Raw genomic sequence first — 19,202 nt, forward strand, 5'->3', positions numbered from 1 at the left:
TTGAAAAAAATGGAATATTTTAGTTAACTTATTATTTTATTTTTCAAGAATTTTGGCTATTTATGATTAAAACTCCAATGAGCACTTATATGTGCCAGCTAAAACAAATATGATTCATGTTCCAATTCATTAAAACTTGGAACAAATTAATTTCATCTTATACTGAAAAATCAGTTCTTTCTTATGTTATTAAAGTTAAACATGTACAAAAATTTCTTTACTGTCTTCATATTCACAAATTTTGTAAAAACTATACTCAAAATTTTAACTGAAGAATTACCGGTGGTTAAATACAGATTGCCTTCATGTATTATGTTGCGTACTGAAGTACTAAATTTCGAACAAATCCAAACCAGAAAATGGGTGAAATATTGACTGCAAAATTTGAGAATGAGTTAATTGTAAGTGTATTCGATGAGAAGTTTCTGTTGTTTGGGGTCAAGCAGATGAACTGCTTGGATAACACTCCTCCAGTCACTTATATAGCTCGGTGTTTTTTTTTTTTTTTGAAAGCTGTTTTTAACAAGGACTCGGTACATGGCTCCACTAAATACGCTTACGGGCCTTGACAATCTTTGACTTTTCTGCGTTAAACACCAATGCAGCTCATGCATCCACCAATTAATGTTAACGTTTCAATTTCAGCTCATGCATCCACCAATCCATGTCAACGTTTCAATGCAGCTCATGTATCCACCAATCACAATCAATGTTTCAAAGCTTGTTTATATTTTTGATTGGACGTTGCCCATTTTGACCGCAAGCGGTCCCACTGGGAACCCCTGCATCCGCCAATCAATGGCAAAGTATCGGAAACCGGGGGTGCTCTGTAGCGCCCTCTTTGTTGCCATGGGTTTCAGCGATTGCCACGGCCCGTAAGTATTCATTGGGGCCCATAGGCTAATAATAAGAGTAGACCGAGCTTTCTCAGACTTGTTGATGAAAAAATTGGTTCATGGATACATGACGTGACTGGTGGAAGGCTTGGCGAAAACTTTGGCAGCATGGTTGCTAGATGGCAACATTATCTATAGTTTGGCACTCGACATGTATTTTAAGTAATGTGTTTTCATTATAATTTTTTTCCAGGTGCAGAGATTGAACTGTTTTTCTTTTAGTTATGCATTATTTTTACATCAGTAATTAGTTTTTGATCACAGTTTTCAGTAGCTTTTACTTCATTCGGAACTGCTACGTCAGCGTTGGCGTAAACGTTTTGCGTTAACACAAAAATGTACTAATCGGTATCTTAAATTGAAATTGTAGGTAAAAATCTTACCGTTTGCCGATTCTTTTTGGGCGCTTACATCTTTAATTGCGTAGAGAGTTATTGAAATGGACTAAAGAAAATGCACAGTACTATCTAAACAAAAAACTCACTATATTAACAAAATATTTACAACTTGGAATAACAAATTTACAAATCAGACTCCATAAAAGATCTTTCTTCCGTGTTCCATCAATTTTATTTCTGGCTCGCATTGATCGTCTGCTACGATTGACGCCCGCTGTTGCTAGGATATCCACCAGTCACATGGTTTGGTTTATGAGCAGCAAAAGGGTTGCCATAGCTCGGTCTACTCTTATTATTAGTCCATGTTGGGTCCATGCTCAGTGTCAACAAGAAATTGCCTCGGGGCCGTTCGAGTAAGACGGCAAATGTATTTTTCACTCATATTTTCACGTACACGGTGCATTTTATACATTCCATTTACACATCTCTGTGCCACATTCCTGTACCTCGTAAGTGCAAATAAAAAGTTGTTTTCTACCCTGGCCTCTTTCTCTTTTGTATGTGTTTTCCATTTCTCTGGGAGTGGTGGTATGCATGATCTTACGACTTTTGGGGATGACCTGGAGCCTGCTCGAAACGCCCCGGGTAAGTGTCGTCTTTTTCATACCTGCTAACTTTTATGGATTTTAGCTCTTATTAAGCTTTTAAACACGAGTTCTGATTTTTTGTGCTTTTTGAAATCTGATTGCAACCCCTTCCTTAACACTTGTTATTTTTTGTCTACTATGCCACTCTACCGCTTAGAATATAAAAGTTTTTATTTTCAAACAATCCTATATATTTTTTTTTTTGCTGAAAAGGTTCACGCTTATCCATCTGCCATGCCCATTCGAAAATTTCTACCCTGTTCCATCTGAACTAATCTGAGCCATCACCATTTGCAAACTAACCAGGTTTATGAAAGACTAGCTGTACCCGACGTGCGTTGCTACGCCAATAAAAAAATAAATCATTATACTGATTTTCATGACAATCGGTTGAACGGGGCAGAAGTTGCTACTCTGCAGTGCCACCTGGTGGCGAGTGGCTTCAATGGGAATATTATGCCCCTTCTCCGTGGAAAAATACTTATGTATAGCCATTTTCATAATAATCGGTCCAGGTATCCAGTGAAGCCGTGACTCTACTCAAATTTTGTACTCACGCAGTTTGCGAGATCAATCCATCGCTAAAAATATCAAAGAGAAAAAGTTTTAAATCCCCCCGTTGCATGAAAAGCCATAAAGAAAGAATTTATTTGTTCAAACTCAAGAAAAATGGCAACTTCTTATCAATGAGATCTTTCACGCGAATTAATTTCTGCATTTTTTTCGTATTTATCCAATGGATTGTGACTTAAATTGGAATAAAAAAGGAACTATCGATCGGATTTTTTCCGAACCGGTCTATAAACATTCCCAGTACCAAAAATAACAAACGGTGAAAGTTTCAGCCAAATCTGCCGGGTAGTTTTTGAGTTCATGGATGACATACAGACAAACATTCATTTTTATATATATAGATATGGTCAGGGTTCGAAAACATCATGATATTTTCGAAAATACCGGATATTTTGATATACAGTAGGCGCCGCTTAATGTGATCTCGGTTAATGTTATCACTCACTTAATGTTATCAGAATCACTAAGTCCCGGAACACTTGTATATTAACGCATGTTTAAAAAAGTTGGATATTGTAATCAGTATCTTTGTTTATTGTTATCACTTACTCATAAACTTTCAAATTTTTCCCCATTTTTGGTCCTCAACCAACAGAAATACAAAGGCAAATCCTGACAAGATTAACTTTCTGTGTAGCATTTTGCAGTTTTCAGTAGCAATACTACTTTTTTTCTCTTAGTGGAACTACAGGAAGTTCATTATTAGTCACAACCGACTCCCACCTAAGATGCCTTTTGTTTGCATATGAAAAAATTCATTGCAAATATTCACTAACGTCATTGAAAGACTTTTTTTGATCGGAAGTCATATTTTACTTCACCTATTACTATGTGTTTAAAAATTAATTGCATATTTTAATTTTCTCTTTTATAATTCGGGTATTACCATTCTAGTAATTTAGTAATTTATAATTTAAAACTGCGTTTTAAAGAGGCATTGCGATTGTAATTCACAGTTGCAAAAATAAATACAAATACAAAAGTGACGACCAGCAACAGGCTCTGGGCCCAGCTAGACTGGTCCTAGTCCATTTACAATCCCCAGTGAAGATCAATGGCCCTCTTAAAGCTATCTACTCCCTTGCTCATGACCACCTCTCCCGGTAAGCTATTCCAAAGTTCCACTACCGTGCTAAAATAATAATTTTCCCTAACATCCGTGTTAGCCTGAGATTTAAATAGCTTGAAACAATGACCCCTCATCCTGTTTTCAGTGCTAAACTTCAGCCCCGTAACATCTTTCATTTTAATAAATTTAAACAACCGAATCATTTCCCCTCGGTCTCTTCTTTGCTCAAGACTGTACATATTTAACCTTCTAAGCCTGGAATCGTAGTCTAAGTGGGAAAGTCCACTTATTAGCCTTGTAGCCCTCCTTTGAACCCTTTCCAATACATTAATGTCTTTCTTAAGATAAGGAGACCAAAACTGAACAGCATACTCCAAATGGGGTCTTAGAAAAAATCATTATTTTATGCCGCCGGGATTCTTTTCGGTTAGTTATCAAACTGTATATGTCCCAAAGTGATCACATTAAGAGGCGCCTACTGTATATCGGATATTTTGATATGTATCTGATATTCTCAATGAGCACAAACTGAAGTCTTCAAAATAGCACGGGTGCAGAATATGTCCGATCCGGCGATCTAGGATCGGGGGAAATTTGAACCATCTGGGGAAAATTTTGCAGATTCGATTAAAAAAAAAAAAGAAAAATCCATTTTTTTTCCCTGCAAGTGTATTTTGAATGCATTTCCTTTTGCATCACCACTCTTTATATTTTCATCAACTATTTGTTGGATAATAATTTACATTTAAAATAAATGTAGATATGACATTTTAATTAAAACTTACATGCATTTACTTAATTTGCTTTTTAGATACCGAGTTCTAAGGCTACTAGTTCATTCTATTAGTTATAAAGATGCAATAGCTTTTTTTCCCCCCAAAACTATCTCTACCTATAGTATTAGGAATGAATTTTTATCTGAAACACATATAGCATATTGTAAAATTTTGGGGAAATTTTCATACAGTTTGGGGGAAATGTTGGTGTTAAAAACATTTTCTGCACCCCTGCAAAATAGTAAATGCATCCTCAAACCCCACTCCTTTTTTTTCTACATTATGATTACAATATGGGTTGCAGTAATAACCTTAAAATTAAGGTTTCTTTCATTATTTATATCCAATCTTTCATTTTACATTTTTATCAATCTTAATGAAGTTAATTTAGCATTAGCTGTTTTACTCATTTTTCTTCTGTTAGCTACTTTTACAGTTTGACTCGGTAATAAATAATATACATTAGTCTGTGCACAGTAATAAGACAGTTTTTTTTTCTGACCAACGTTTTAATATTTAATTAGGCACTTTTAATATGAATTAAACAGGGTTGCCACGCCACAGGGAAACCTGAAGAAACAGGGAAAACACAGGAAATTCAAAAATCAACAAAAAAACAGGAAAAATCCAGGGAATTTCGAAAATTTCCTCAAAAACCTGGAAAATACAGGGATTTTTTTTCCTTCTTAAATTAAAGTTACAAAAATCAATTCCCAAATATATAAACTACCAAAAATTAAATAAATAGTTATAATTATAATGAGAATATTAATAAAGTTCAGAAATAAAGTAAAATAAAAAATGGTAATTTTGCTTGAAAGTTTTTTTTTTTTTTTTTTTTTTTTTTTTTTTTTTAAGTAAACATTAAAATATTTATCATAAAAATAGAATCTTGAATTTCATGATAATTTAGAGTGTGAAATGAGTCGTCAATAATCATTGTTCTGGGCCACTTATACACTTTTAGGTCCATGGCTAAGAGAAGGTTTTTTTTTGAATAAAAAGTTGAATATATTCAACCACCATGCTATTATTTCAGTTATTATGAATTCTTATTTATTTTCCCTTATTTATTTAGAAGTTTTTACACTGTCGTGAAATTATCAAGATATTAATGTTCTTTTCCAAATAATCAGTGCTCGCTCGTTTGTAACGTTTTATTTTCATACAGGGAAAACACAGGGAATTTTTTTTCCAAAATTGAGTGGCAACCCTGTTAAAAGTTTCTATAATAACAATTTTAAGAACATAAAAAAGGAACATTATATTACTTTGTTATATTAATGATGTATTAATACATCATAAAAATATAGTATATAGCAGTTTGGTTATTTTTAACTATAAATGAACTATATTACTATGTGAAAATAATTTTTGTACAGTAGACAGCCAATCATCCGGGAAGTTCGGGACCATCGCTATCCCGGATATCCGAATTTCCCGGTTTTCTGGATCACTAAAAAGCGCTATTGGCCAATTATTTATAAAACTTAAATTTGCTATAATAAATAGTAATATGCATTAAAATAAGAAGAAAACAGTTCAGAAATGCTTATCAATATCAAAACATTAAAAACTACTAGTGAGAGAATAATTTAAACACCGTAAAAGTTAAGTTATCCATACGACTTGAGACCCTCACATTCATTTTGAAAAGAAAAAAAACACACACACCATTCTCCCATGTTTTAAAACGAAAGGAAATGAAGGGAAGGGCAAAAAACAAGCTTTTGGGTACGTAAATGTGCAATTTTTCTACTAGAGTGTATAAAAGAATTTATTTTCAGGAACCAGTTTGTTTTTTTTTGTTTTGTTTTGTTTTTGTAAAGGTTTGGTGCTTGCGATTGCGGTAGTTATTGATAACTATTGCTTTTGCAAGATTCATACCAATAGAAATTTGATTTATGAGTCTTGCGTTTAACCATTTCTAGATTCCACCATCAACTATACGAAAAATTCGTGAATCTGGTTTTTGGCGTGGTATTAATTAGAGACCATTTAATAAAATATTGCATTAGAATGTGACAATATTCATTTCTTTAGTTTTCAGTTGGAATGAAACACGAAAATTTCAGACTTACGAGTGTACCCGAGAAAATACTTCGGAAATTTTGAAGTTCGTTTTTGTAACCATTTTCCGGAGTCATAAATGAGTAATATGGTATTTAGTTAGTAATATGTCTCATATTCTTTTAGGTATTTTTAAAAAAATGCTTAGTTTTTCAAAAAATGCGTATTTTAAAAAAATGGCGGGAAAATTGGCCAAAGGTTTTCTGGTTTCCCGGATAAATGGTTCTGCACTGTATTAAAAATACTGTAGTTGAAAAAATAGATATCAAAAATATCATGATATTTTGAAGATAAATATCGGATATATATTGGTGAACTCTGGATATGGTTAATGAAGATTTTAAGAAACTTAAATTTATGTAATTAGTGAAAACTTTTTGAATGTTGATAGATTTTTAAAGTCAAAAGACTTCTTTCTGGAAGAAAAAAAAATGGACGAACTTTAAGCATTTCTGCCTTAGTTCTAAAGCAATGAACTCAAAATGTACAGATTACTCTCAGCCTTTATTAGCTCATAGTTTTGAAAATTTCTAACAGTCTGAGGAAAATGATAGTTATTTTCTATACTAAATGTGTCCTGGTTCATTCAAGATGTTCCTAACTAAATAATAGCAAAATTGTTTTGATAAAATTTGATCAAGATAAATTGAAAAATTGTATACTTTGTTTTGAATGTATCATAAATATGTTGATTTTAGACATGTTTTAGTTTTTTTAATATTGTGTAGCTGTAAAAGACTTTTCATCGTTAAAGTTATAAATATTAAATTTCAAATAGGGGTCCCGACTGTATAGGAACCCAAAATGTCTAGCCTAGGCTCCGTGTTTTATACATCATGTTCCTTAGTGTTTTGTTTATTTATTTCGTGCAATTGTGTTGCATGATGCCGAATTCACAATGCCAAATTCAAAACAGAGACAGATCAAAATGAAGGACACATACGCTGCAATCCCTCTTAGATTCCACCCGATGGAATATCTTCAGTTGGCCCCTTTCCAATTTTCTGTGCTAATCATGACGGCAGTCTCCGATATTTTTTTACAATAATGTAGCATTAACTTTTTAAGATGTTTCTCCCCAAAGCAGGGCCGGATTTAGGGGAGGGCAGGCGGGGCTACTGCCCCGGGCCTCCACAACAAAGGGGCCCCACAATAAGATTTTTACATAACATCCTAACTTTCACGGGTCAAAAATATCAGATATAATCATATACAGTCGGACTTCCATATATCGAAGTAGCAAATTGCCGGGAAAATATTCGATATATAGAAATTTCGATACATAGAAACGATCTCATTTTATCATAAAAATATCCTAAAACATTAAAATTAAAGCTAATTTTCGTGCATGAAACCCAATTTATAATTTATACGAGCATCGGATTAAACGAAAGTTAATAACTGAAAAATTAACAGAAATTACATCTTTGGACCTTCATACATCTTCATTCTTTGGCAGTTCAACATAGGGGGATTTTCGTATTGACAATGTAATCGAGAGAAAAGTAAAAAATCAATCTACTTAACTTGAATGATTTTTACTGAAGCTAAAAAGACTAAAAATGATAATCAACAGACAAAAGGGAGAACTTGAAACTGATTTTACAGTGTTACTGGTTACAACTTAGATTTGAAATAATCTCGAGGGAATTTAAGAACTCCAGAACGGAACAACGACCTATCTGCACACCCCTCAACCCCAGATTCCTTATGAGTTTCTTAGCAACCTTTAGTAAACATAATTTTCTCCCCTAACCTTTATTTTTCATGAGACAACCAGTCTAATGAGGAAAAAAAAATCTATGAAAGTCTCGAAATTGTTTTCGGTGTATGGAGATTTTTTCGATATATAGAAACAATTTTTCTATGTAATGAACACTGAAATTTGCTAGGATTTCAATATATAGAAAATTTCGATATATGGAAGTTCGATATATGGAGGCTCGACTGTATATCAAAATATTCGGATATATATCAAAGTATCGGATATTTTTTCGAATATATGATGATCTTTTCGAACCCTGATTAGGGGCCTCCACGCTTCCAAATCCGGCCCTGCTATTGTCTGTGTTCTTGTTGCCGACGAACAGGTAAAAAGCCAGCAAAACGTATCTCATCGAATAACGCCAATGTCAGTGACTTACCAGAGCTATGAAAAAATCTTAGTTTCTACCAACGCCTTGAACTACGACACTACAAAAACGTGCCCAAAACTTATGAGTTTCTTTCTTTTTTTTGCCTTTGTCAGGGGTAATTGTGAGTTCATCAAAAAATTAACCCTTATTACTTAATTTGACCCTTATTACTTAAGTGCACCTTTACCATAGTATTAAATAGTTCTGAGTCAAAATAGTGTGTGTACATGTGATTAAATTTTTAATGGGTTACAAAGTTACTTTTGAGCTGGTGTTATACAAATTATCGACATTTATTTGTCCACCTTAAGGCTCTTGCAGGTATATTTGATGAGTATTATATAATTTAAAAGAATAAGATAAAAGCATTAAAAAAAAAACATAATTCCGGTATTTTCGGACATAAGAATACCGGAAATACGTCCTAAAATACCGGAAATTCGATAAAATACCGGAACACAATCACCCCTGCTTTGTAATCCCAAGAAACTATTCAGTCACTACAGATAATATTCATGTTATAATCATTTACAGGGCCCGTACTCAATTTCAGAAATAAAATTAAGGAGTTTTGAAGGAGTGAAATGAGATTTTGAAGGAGTGCTAATGGGCTGCCCAGAAATGATGTGATTATGTCACTTTTTTCAACACATTTGACAACCTTCCCCCTTTGTCACACTTCCCCCAACTCCTCCTCTTGTTGCATGTCATAATTTTTATAATCATATTGTTACAATAACTGTGTGATGTCACTTTTTGTCACCCTCTCCCTTCCCCTTATCACCATTTCATGAGCCCGTCTCCCCCTCAAGGCTTAACATCACTTGTCGATGTGGATGACCCTTTTTACAATATCATAACTGCAACATGGTGGTAACAAAATCATGGAAAAAAAGTTCCCTGATAATTCCCTGATTTAGCTCCATAAATTTTCCTGATTTTACAATTGTGGCAAGCAGTAGATTTTAGTTTGAAAAATATGAGGTAAACAGATTTGTATATCAGAAAACAAGAAAGAAAACAGTAAGATGAAACATTCAAAGTACTTGAAGACTCAAGTTTTTAAATTAAATTTTGTCCCGTTCAACATTTAACTTGTGATATTTGAAAACTCGCACTCAAAATTATTAGAGAATTTCAATTAAACGATTCCAAATTGAGGTTTTAAAGGATGTAAACAAATTTTATCTACAAGCCTTCTAACTAAGCTTAAGAATAATCAAAAATTTAAAAAAATAAATAAATAAAATTCCAAACACAGATGCAAAAATATTGAGATCAGCTGTATGAAACAAAATATTAAAATATTAATAATTACAGATACGATCCTGAGAACTTGAAAGTAAATTAAGAAATAATGAAAAGAAGCATATCTGATTTGAGGTAGTTTTACAAATTCTTATAATTTTTTGTTGAGTTCTATCTTGAGGCTTTGCTGGTTTGTAGCAGTTAAAAATAATTTTAGAATGTGTATAAAGTTTGGTGTGGCAAAAAAAAAAAAAAAAAAAAAACTTTCGTGTCAAAATGAAAAGAAATATCGGGAAGGAAAACTTCAGAGGTTTGTGGTTAAAAATTATATTTTTCCCTGATATTTTCAGAAATTTTTAAAATACCCTGATAATTCCCTGATTTTTTCCAGAAATTAAAACTTCCCTGAGAATTCCCTGATTTCCAGGTTTTTCCAGGTGTGTTACCACCCTGTGCAATTTACTAAACAAGTTTTTTTTTTTAACACAATCACTTCATATAACCTACTTATGTATTTTTAAATGTTTTAGTAACGACTAGACAAACTGGCTTTTGCTGCTGAGAGTGTGGTGGAGGGAAAAAAGCAATACAGTAGAAGACCGTTATAACGCACACCTTGGGACCAGAGCTTTTGCGTTATGCGGGTTTTTGCATTATATAGAGCATTTCACAAATTTTGAAACTAATATTCGGAATATAGCTATATATTAGCACTTCAGAATGAGTTTTATCTGCAATGAGTATTAAAGCACCAGTATTACAATGAGTCATTCACAAATAAATATGTTTCACGATCAAAATCCTGCACTTCTGCTAGCTTCTTGGTTTGCATAACAGCTGCATTTTCAAGAGCCATCTGGTATTTTCTGTTTAATATGAGTACTCATTTTCAATTTAAAAGCTTTGAAATAAGATGGAAGGATGAAAAACTGTTTTAAAATTTAATTTGCCTGACAATTTTTATGTTTTCAAGACAAAACAGAGGGAGTTTTTTTAACTTCAAAACCTATTGTTTACTTCTGAAAAGTAGTATGCGGTTTATAGAGAATTGCGTTATAACGGTCTTCTACTGTAATCATACAACTTGACAAAATAGCCAAGCACCATTTAAGCATGTCTTAGTCATCTAATTATAGTTTCACCTTCAACTTTTATGACTTCTATGATTAATTTGTAAATCAGACCTTTATGAAAAATATAAATATATGAAATTACTACATTAAAATCGCCCTTTATACCTTTTTGCCCTTGTGATAAAGTTACGTTCTCCATTGTTGAAGTATTTAAAGTTACTGTCACAGAGCCTTCAACACCTTGAGCTAAAAAAGGAGTTTTAAAGGAGTTAAAACGAAAATGAAGGAGTTTGAAGGGCCCTTCAAAAGAATTTTCTAGGTGAAGGAGTATTGGAGGAGTTTTGAGGGAGCATTCGAACCCTGATTTAGATACTACAGTAGAAGACCGTTATAACGCCGACCTATATAACGCAATTCTCTATAAACCGCACAACTATTCAGAAGTAAAGAATAGGTTTTGAAGTTTAAAAAATCCCCCTGTTTTGCTTTGCAAGCATAAAAATGGTTAGGCAAATTAAATGTTGAAAGTGTTTCATCTTTCCATCTTATTTCAAAGCTTTTAAAATGAAAATTAGTGTTCACAGTCAACAGAAAATACCAGATGGCTCTTGAAAATGCAGCTGTTATGCAAACCATGAAGATAGCAGAAGTGCAGGATAATGCACTTTCTTGTAATAAAGAAACATTTATTTGTGAATAACTAATTGTAATATTGGTGCTTTAATATTCATTGCAGATAAAACTCATTCTGAAGTGCTAATATATAAATATATTCTGAATGTTAGTTTCAAAATGTGTGAAATGATCTATAAAACGCAATTACCTGTATAACGCAAAAGCTCTAGTGCCAAGGTGTGCGTTATAACGGTCTTCTACTGTATTGTTATGTGCTTAATAATGTTACAAAATTTCGTTTAGAAATGAACAAAATGAATTTCCAATGATAAAAAATAAGAATATAAATATTTAAAAAAATAAACTTGCACATTCTGTTGTAAATTTAAACATTTATTCATAGCGTTTGTAACATTTGGTATTAAATGTGACCCCCCCCCCCCCCCCCGTAAAACTCTGTTGGAACTTGACTTACTGAAAAATTCTAGCCTTGAGCCCATCAATTATATGTTGCATTATTTGCGTCATTAAAGGCAAACGTGTTCAGTAAATGTCACACAAGTCGGAAAATACAATTTAAATTCAATATAAGACTTAATATAGTACACTTTCATCTTTATCAAGTTGTTAATAATACAGTCTACTGTATTTTTTGTTCCTCAACTTCAAACATAATACATGGTTGTAATAAATGAATACTTTATTTACCTTCCTGTTGGATCGCTTTTGAATTGAATAGCATTTTAAAAGTTTGAACAATTTAGTGCTTCAAAAATTTACTGGTGGGCTTGAAGGAAAAAAAAAAGAAACAAAAGTGGATGCACAGATAATGTGGTGTCTGTAGTAAAAATTCTGCCTATGAGGACCTTGAAAAGACATCATTTACAGACAATAACAATAAAAAAAATTAATTTGAATTTTGACATCTTGAATTCAAATTATGTTTTTCGTAATCACGTGTGTGTATGTAGGCGTGTGTGTTTGTGTGTGGGGTATGTGTTTGTGTGTGGGGTATGTGTTTGTGTGTAGGGGGCATGCGTGTTTGTGTCTGTGTGCTGGCATAAGTGTGTGGGTAGTTGTGTGTATGAATGTGTGTGTGTGTGGAGGGGGGTATGTGTATGTGTGTGCTGGCATAAGTGTGTGGGTAGTTGTGTGTATGAATGTGTGTGTAGGGGGTATGTGTGTTTGTGTCTGTGTGCAAGCATAAGTGTGTGGGTAGTTGTGTGTATGAATGTGTGTGGGGGGTATGTGTATGTGTGTGCAGGCATGTGTGTCTGTGTGCCGGCATAAGTGTGTAGGTAGTTGTGTGTATGAATGTGTGTGTAGGCATATGTGTCTGTGTGCAGGCATGAATGTGTGGGTAGTTGTGTGTATGCGAGTGTGTAGGTGTGTGTTTGTGTGTGTATGTGTGTAGGTGTATGTATGTGTGTGTAGGTGTATATATGTATATGCGTGTAGGTGCGTGTATGTATGCGTGTAAGTGTAGGATATTGACGAAACCTGGAGACAGTTTTCGCTAGAGGTGCAGCATGGTGAGGTGGCCGGTCGACAGTGATGCTGCGGAGGGTGCTGGTGGGAAAATAAAATCAAAGGACGCCAAAAACAGTCAAATGAGAACAATAAGCAATCGTGATTGCTCAATAAAATGTTGGTTAAACGAGGTTCTACTGTAGCTTCAGTTTCTCGTTTTACTGAAGCAACATGCCATTGTTTTAGTAAGTTCTCGAAGGACTCTAACGGTCTCTTTTATTTTGCAGGAAACGAACAGACGTGGACGATTTCGAAGATTTGGACACTTCCAGGGAGGTGATCGTGGATGCCCAAGTTCAAGACACCCCCGTCTGAGATATCGGGGTTTTTCCCCTTCGGTATTTGGTTGAAGACGAAATTCGTCTTGCCTCATCAATCATCCATCTCAAAGAGATCTCAGCATGTAACATATGTGATATGCCAAATGTGTGATTTTCACCAAATATGAGACTCCGGTGACGTCAAAAATTATACGGAGGATGTTTTGGTTGTGGAGAATTTCTACAGAAGTTGGTGATGACATTTCTATACAGCAACTTCAGTAATTTACACCTTGATTGGTCGGCAGGTTTTTGACAAAATGTCTTGTCAGGGGTTGTCCACACAAATGATGTTGAGCTTTGTGGGGGGGGGGGGGGGGTAAAATTGTGAGTTTGTGAGCAGAGGAAGGGTAGGATAGTAAGAAGTGTGACAAACACTTTTTGGGCGATTTTTTTTCTTTGTAACACTATGATCGTGTAATATAGTATGACAGGATGAGGGAAGTCAAATGTGTTGGAAAAAAAAAGACTTATGGAGAGAACCGTAGTGCTTCAGGTCTTCTTTTATGTATTTGAGGTATTATTTTATTCATAGTTCACGATTTAATTAATTTCATTAATCATATTTAATTCAACATCATACTTCATAATATAAATATCATCCTTCATTTTCCCATCATCAAAAGTTGCTTTTAATTTCTTACAACTTTGACTTTTTGATTGAGAACTATTAAATGATTTGAATTTTATATTCTGATTTTGAACAAGAGTCCAGTATATAGAATTCATAGGAATAAACAATGTATGACATAAATCAATCGCAAGCAGATTGCCCAGTAGTACAAGTTGTAAAAAGGCACAAAAAAAAAAAGTAACATCTATTATACAAAATATTCATTTATTTTTAAAATGGATTATACGCATAAGGTTTGAATTGAGCAAGTATTTACACTAAATGATGATGGATTGTATTTACAATAGCAAGGACGACTGCTTCACTTCACAAAGTTGAGATTGAACAAGTGTCTCATGGTGGGTCGACCGTGGGGACAGTTCTGGAAAAGATGAAGGAAAACATGAGGCAAGCTATTCATCAATTTAAATGTTTGCATAATTTTTATGCAGAGGCAACTACTTTTAGAGTATGATAGACTGACTCGCCATTTTTTTCCTTGCGGTCCCCAACCTTATGGTCAGTTGAAATAAAATCACGAGAAACAGCAATAATTTACAAATACAGGGTGTTTCAAAAAGAATGACCCGATTTCAAAAATTCATATAAATTCAGATTTTAATCCGTTTCACTAAATAAAGGTATCGTTAGAATGGGGAAAATCTCGAGTTTTACGGAGTTGCCGACATATGTGGCGCCGACTCTTTTTTCATCCGCCATCTCAGTGTTTGTGAAATTGGTGATTGCACGACAAAAATCGTATTGTACTCTACGCCAGGGGTGATTGTGAGTTCATCAAAAAATACCTGAAAGTTTTAAAGCGAGAACGGGGGGGGGGGGGTAATCTTTGGCCCCTATTACTTAAGCGAACCTTTGCCATAGTATTAAATAGTTCTGAGTCGAAATATTGTGTGCACATTTTGTTAAATTTTTAATGGGTTACAAAGGTACTTATGAGCTGGTGTTATACAAATTATCTTGACATTTGTCCATCTTAAGGGATAGTTGTCCATCTTAAGGCTCTTGCAGGTATATTTGATGAGTATTATATAATTTTAAAAGATTGCGGAGGTAGGGAGATAAAAGCATAACAAAAAAAAAACACATAATTCCGGTATTTTCGGACATGAAAATACCGGAAATACGTCCGAAAATACCCGAAATTCGGTAAAATACCGGAACACAGTCACCCCTGCTCTACGCTTCGCAAAGTGCGAGTCCATAACAACTGTTCAGCGTGATTTTTGTCAAGAACACCCTGGTGTTGAACCTCCTGCCCAACAGAGCATTAGAAAATCGTAAAAACAATTCAAAACACAGGTTGTTTGCGAGAGCAGTCGATGCAGACATGCTTGTGAAAGTTTGGGACGAATTTGACTGCCGTGTAGACATATGCCGTGCATCTAAAAGGTGGACAAATTTTGTATGTAAAAAAACTTTATTATTTTCCGTGTAATACAAACTTTATCTGTAGTGTCTACTTTCAATAGTTTTCATAATGTATGCATTTCAAATCGGGTCATTCTTTTTTGAAACACCCTGTATAATTATCAATATAACCATAAATATTATTAATTATTATTCAATAAAGTAAAATGTATTTATTAATTAAATAGACACCTTAAGGGAAAAGTTACATAGCTCTTAATGCTATTTTTCCCTAATTTGATTACTAATATGTAATTATGTAGGTTCAATTTTATTTTTTCCTACTTAATGGGGGGGGGGAAGAAATGAGACTAAGAATTGGAAATTAAAAGCTATCCTTTGATGGGTATGACAATGTGTTTTTTAATTTATTCATTATCGTCAGTATTCAATAAATGGAATGATCGCTCAGAAGTATCATCTTAAGCTTCTTGAAAAATAAAAAAGATTCAATAATATGCCTTTCGTTTTTCTTTCTGCAATTAAAGCACTTTATTTTTTCTTTAAAATCCATTTTTCTGGACATTGCTCGATCATGTGTTGAGCACCCTATGCTTCTTTAAAATCATGCTTATGTAAGGGTCCAGTAGCATAACCAGGGGTTGGCAGGAGTTTGGGGGCGGCATTTTGACTGTTAAAAATTTTTTTTTTTTAATTTTTTTTTAAAAAGGTGATCATATAAGCAGAAAAATGCAAGGTTTTTTTCTTTCATTACAAAAGCAAGAAAAAGAGCTAGAGGAAAATATGAAAAGGAGTCGGCAAAAAAATATTATTTTGGGAGGCCACAGTGACCTCCGGTGACTTCCCAGTGAGGCAGCTTTGAGGGAGGGGCGCAATTTCTTAAGTTTCGCCAGTGGCGCCAGACCCCATACTACTGTAAGTGACCTCACACTGTTAGCTTCTATTTTGGCACTTTGGATTTTCTTTTTTAGGATTTGGCTGAATAATAGCTGATAACCTACAAATCTAATAATCAAATGAATTGTGCCTAACTGACCGACTTTTCAATACTTTAAAAGACTTGTTGAAATCCCTGAATCAATGAATGGGGAAACTTGAGGGTAACTGGTTTCAAACAAGACTACTCTATCAATGTTTCAAACTATGGCAATTCGAATACTTATCACGCATCAAATCTAATTTTTAAGGAACTTCCGGCACACCTCGTAATTAAGGTAAAATTCAGAAACTATTAAGGACCGGGAGTCCCATCAAACGTGAGAGTGCAATGTATACTAAGCTCTTAAAATGTGTGCAAAACGCACATTTAAAAAATCATAAATTAATTTTCTAAGCAACATAACACAATATTTAAAATTAGGGTACAATTGTGGAGAAAATTGAACTTGTTCCTGACAAATTAAATTTTTTTCAATCAAGAATTGCGGCTAGGTAATTTAAATTGGCACAAAATCAGGGATCATTCTCCTTTTTGCATAACATTAGAGACGTACCGAGTACTCGGTAACTACTCGGTACTCGGCCAAATTCTGATCAGATACTCGGCCAATACCGAGTAGATGCAAAAAATTGAATATTGTCCAAGACAGATACTAAAATTTATTTTAAAAAAAGAGCAAGCATTATATTCTGCAATCATTTACAATTAAAATTTATAAGTCAAATTAAAATTTATAAGTCAAATTTAAATTTTGAGAGTAATGCAGTTTGTAATGCTTCAATAGAATAAATCTTTATTTTAATGTCTCCAAAATTAATAAAACTTATTTTTTCAAAAATTATGTTAAAAAGGTAAGTATAGAAAACATGGAATTTTTATATTAAAAATGGATTTTTGCTTCAACCAAAAATTAGTTATAAAAAATATAAAAATATCTTTGCTTAAAAAATAAAAGGAAATAAAACAACATTAAAAGTACAGTGCAGGAATACTGCAGACACATGTTTTGACGTTACAAGGAATTCTTTTTTCAATGCACAAAATGGGAGCTCGTGGATTTAAAGACAACAATCGGATTTTTTTGTCGAATGTCTTTACATTCTTTAGCTCACATGTTATGCACTGATAAAGACGTTCCTTGTAATGGGGGGGGGGGCAGAAACACGTGTCTGCATTGTTCCTGCACATTTGTTTTATCTGCTTTTAAAAATTATTTATATTTGGCGGACTAGAACTATAATTGATTGGTATATACAGTGAAAACACTCCTAACGTACAACCCTCAAAGGCAGAAACCCCTCTTATGGGGACAATTTTTAATTCCCCAGTTCCAATGCAAAAAACATTCTTAAACCCCTGTCCTGCGGACACCTCTCTGTTGCGGACAAAAAAAATTGTCCTGTTAGTGTCCGCATTAGAGGGATTTTACTGTAATTTGTTTTGATTCCAACTTGATTAATCATACCTTTTATTTATTTTTAATTTTAAAAATAATTTTTTTGTAAAATTTTAGACACAATCAAAATTGTTTATATAATGCGTGATTAAATTTCAGCAGGAATTTAGTTTTAAAAACCATTATATGGACAAGGAGGTCTCTACTACTATTCCAATAAGTTCAAAATTCATCACATGTGTGTCGATGGTTCTTCTTAAAACATAACTGGTACTCGGTAACTCGGCCGAGTAGTGAAAGGCCGAGAACTCGGCTACTCGGCCAAAGTGCTACTCGGTACGTCTCTACATAACGTATTACAAGAAATCTACTTCAGTGCAATAAATTGCACCACTGTACAATTTACAGATTCCTCATCTTAATGAATGAAGATATGATTGAATAAATAATCGACACAAAATTTAAAGCATCAGAGAGAAGAGAAAAGCCAGAAATAAGTATGTTGTGTAAAAAAAGATTTTCAATTAATGGCTCGAGTATGTGTGTTTGGGGGGGGGGACTTTGAAAACTTAGATCATTTCCTAGATTCGATAAGTACACAATTCAGTTGTTGTTCAAGTTCAAACTTGAAATTGATATGTTAACCACTCACGACCCCTTTTTGTACAGTTTGTCTTTTATGCTGAGAAACCGCTCGTAGTGACTGCTTCAATAAATTTGGGGGCATTAATAAAAGTTATTTCAGTCCAAACAAATACAATATGTAAAAACCACATTCCATAACTCAAAACACTGCACATTTATTTCAAACTTGAACTGAATTCTTCTAGAACATTTCATTGTTTGTAGTTTCAAACGTCTAGAACACCTGTTAAAATGAGTTTCCCTATTTACAACAAAACACTGAAGAATACCACGACAATTAGTTCAGAATCTGTGAGGTAAAAAATGCATAACATCACAATAAATATTAAATAATTTTTTGCAGGGGCGTAGCTACGGGGGGGTTTTGGGGACAACCCCCCCCCCCCCCCCCCCCGAAACGTTAGTCTCAAAAAAAAAAGAGAAAAAGAAGAGAGAAGAGAAAGAAAAAAAATCAAAACGACTTTTTTCTGAGTAACAAAGGTCAAAAATTCACTTTGCCCCCCCCCCCCAATGCCATTGAAAATCTCCATGTGTGACCCTCAAGCATAAGACGCCTCCCTCTGCTGCGACAATTTTTTGATAATTGAGTGAAATTTGACACTTCGCTTTAGAAATGAGATTGATTTGTTTAAATCCACGTATATGCAGCCTTTCTTTGTCATAGATTCTGTAAATTGTTAAATATGTTTAATTTTATGAGCCACGCAGTGGGAATACAGTCATATTTCATTGCATACAGTCGAATCTGTATATTTCGAATTTCACGTTAAAGAAAAAAATCGAGATTAAGAGGTTTTGAAATACGGGGTCTTAAAGAAACTTTTTATAGAAATTTTAAATATGATGGTGAAAATTTGAAATCGATAATAAAGACAATATGGGCTCTTTATTAAAATTCCTCTTTATTAGTTTTGATAGGTATTTATTCT

General features: G+C 33.8%; 2 protein-coding genes across 2 annotated transcripts in view; one reads left to right on the forward strand and one right to left on the reverse strand.

Moving 5' to 3' along the window:
- The window catches only part of LOC129232775 (neuroligin-2-like), a gene marked incomplete at its 5' end in the record, with an annotated part of 77,206 nt that extends 63,657 nt beyond the window's left edge, over positions 1 to 13,549 (forward strand). The window contains 1 exon segment of the mRNA XM_054866878.1: positions 13,198 to 13,549. Within this exon segment, the coding sequence (XP_054722853.1) occupies positions 13,198 to 13,285 (88 nt within the window).
- Positions 13,550 to 14,095: 546 nt separating this feature from the next.
- LOC129232836 (mismatch repair endonuclease PMS2-like) overlaps positions 14,096 to 19,202 on the reverse strand; it is a 168,490-nt gene continuing 163,383 nt past the window's right edge. The window contains exon 25 of the mRNA XM_054866936.1: positions 14,096 to 14,285. Within this exon, the coding sequence (XP_054722911.1) occupies positions 14,226 to 14,285 (60 nt within the window). The 3' untranslated portion in view covers positions 14,096 to 14,225. The remainder of the gene's footprint in view (positions 14,286 to 19,202) is intronic.

Source organism: Uloborus diversus, unplaced genomic scaffold (assembly GCF_026930045.1).
Source record: "Uloborus diversus isolate 005 unplaced genomic scaffold, Udiv.v.3.1 scaffold_14, whole genome shotgun sequence".
Taxonomy (NCBI): domain Eukaryota; kingdom Metazoa; phylum Arthropoda; class Arachnida; order Araneae; family Uloboridae; genus Uloborus; species Uloborus diversus.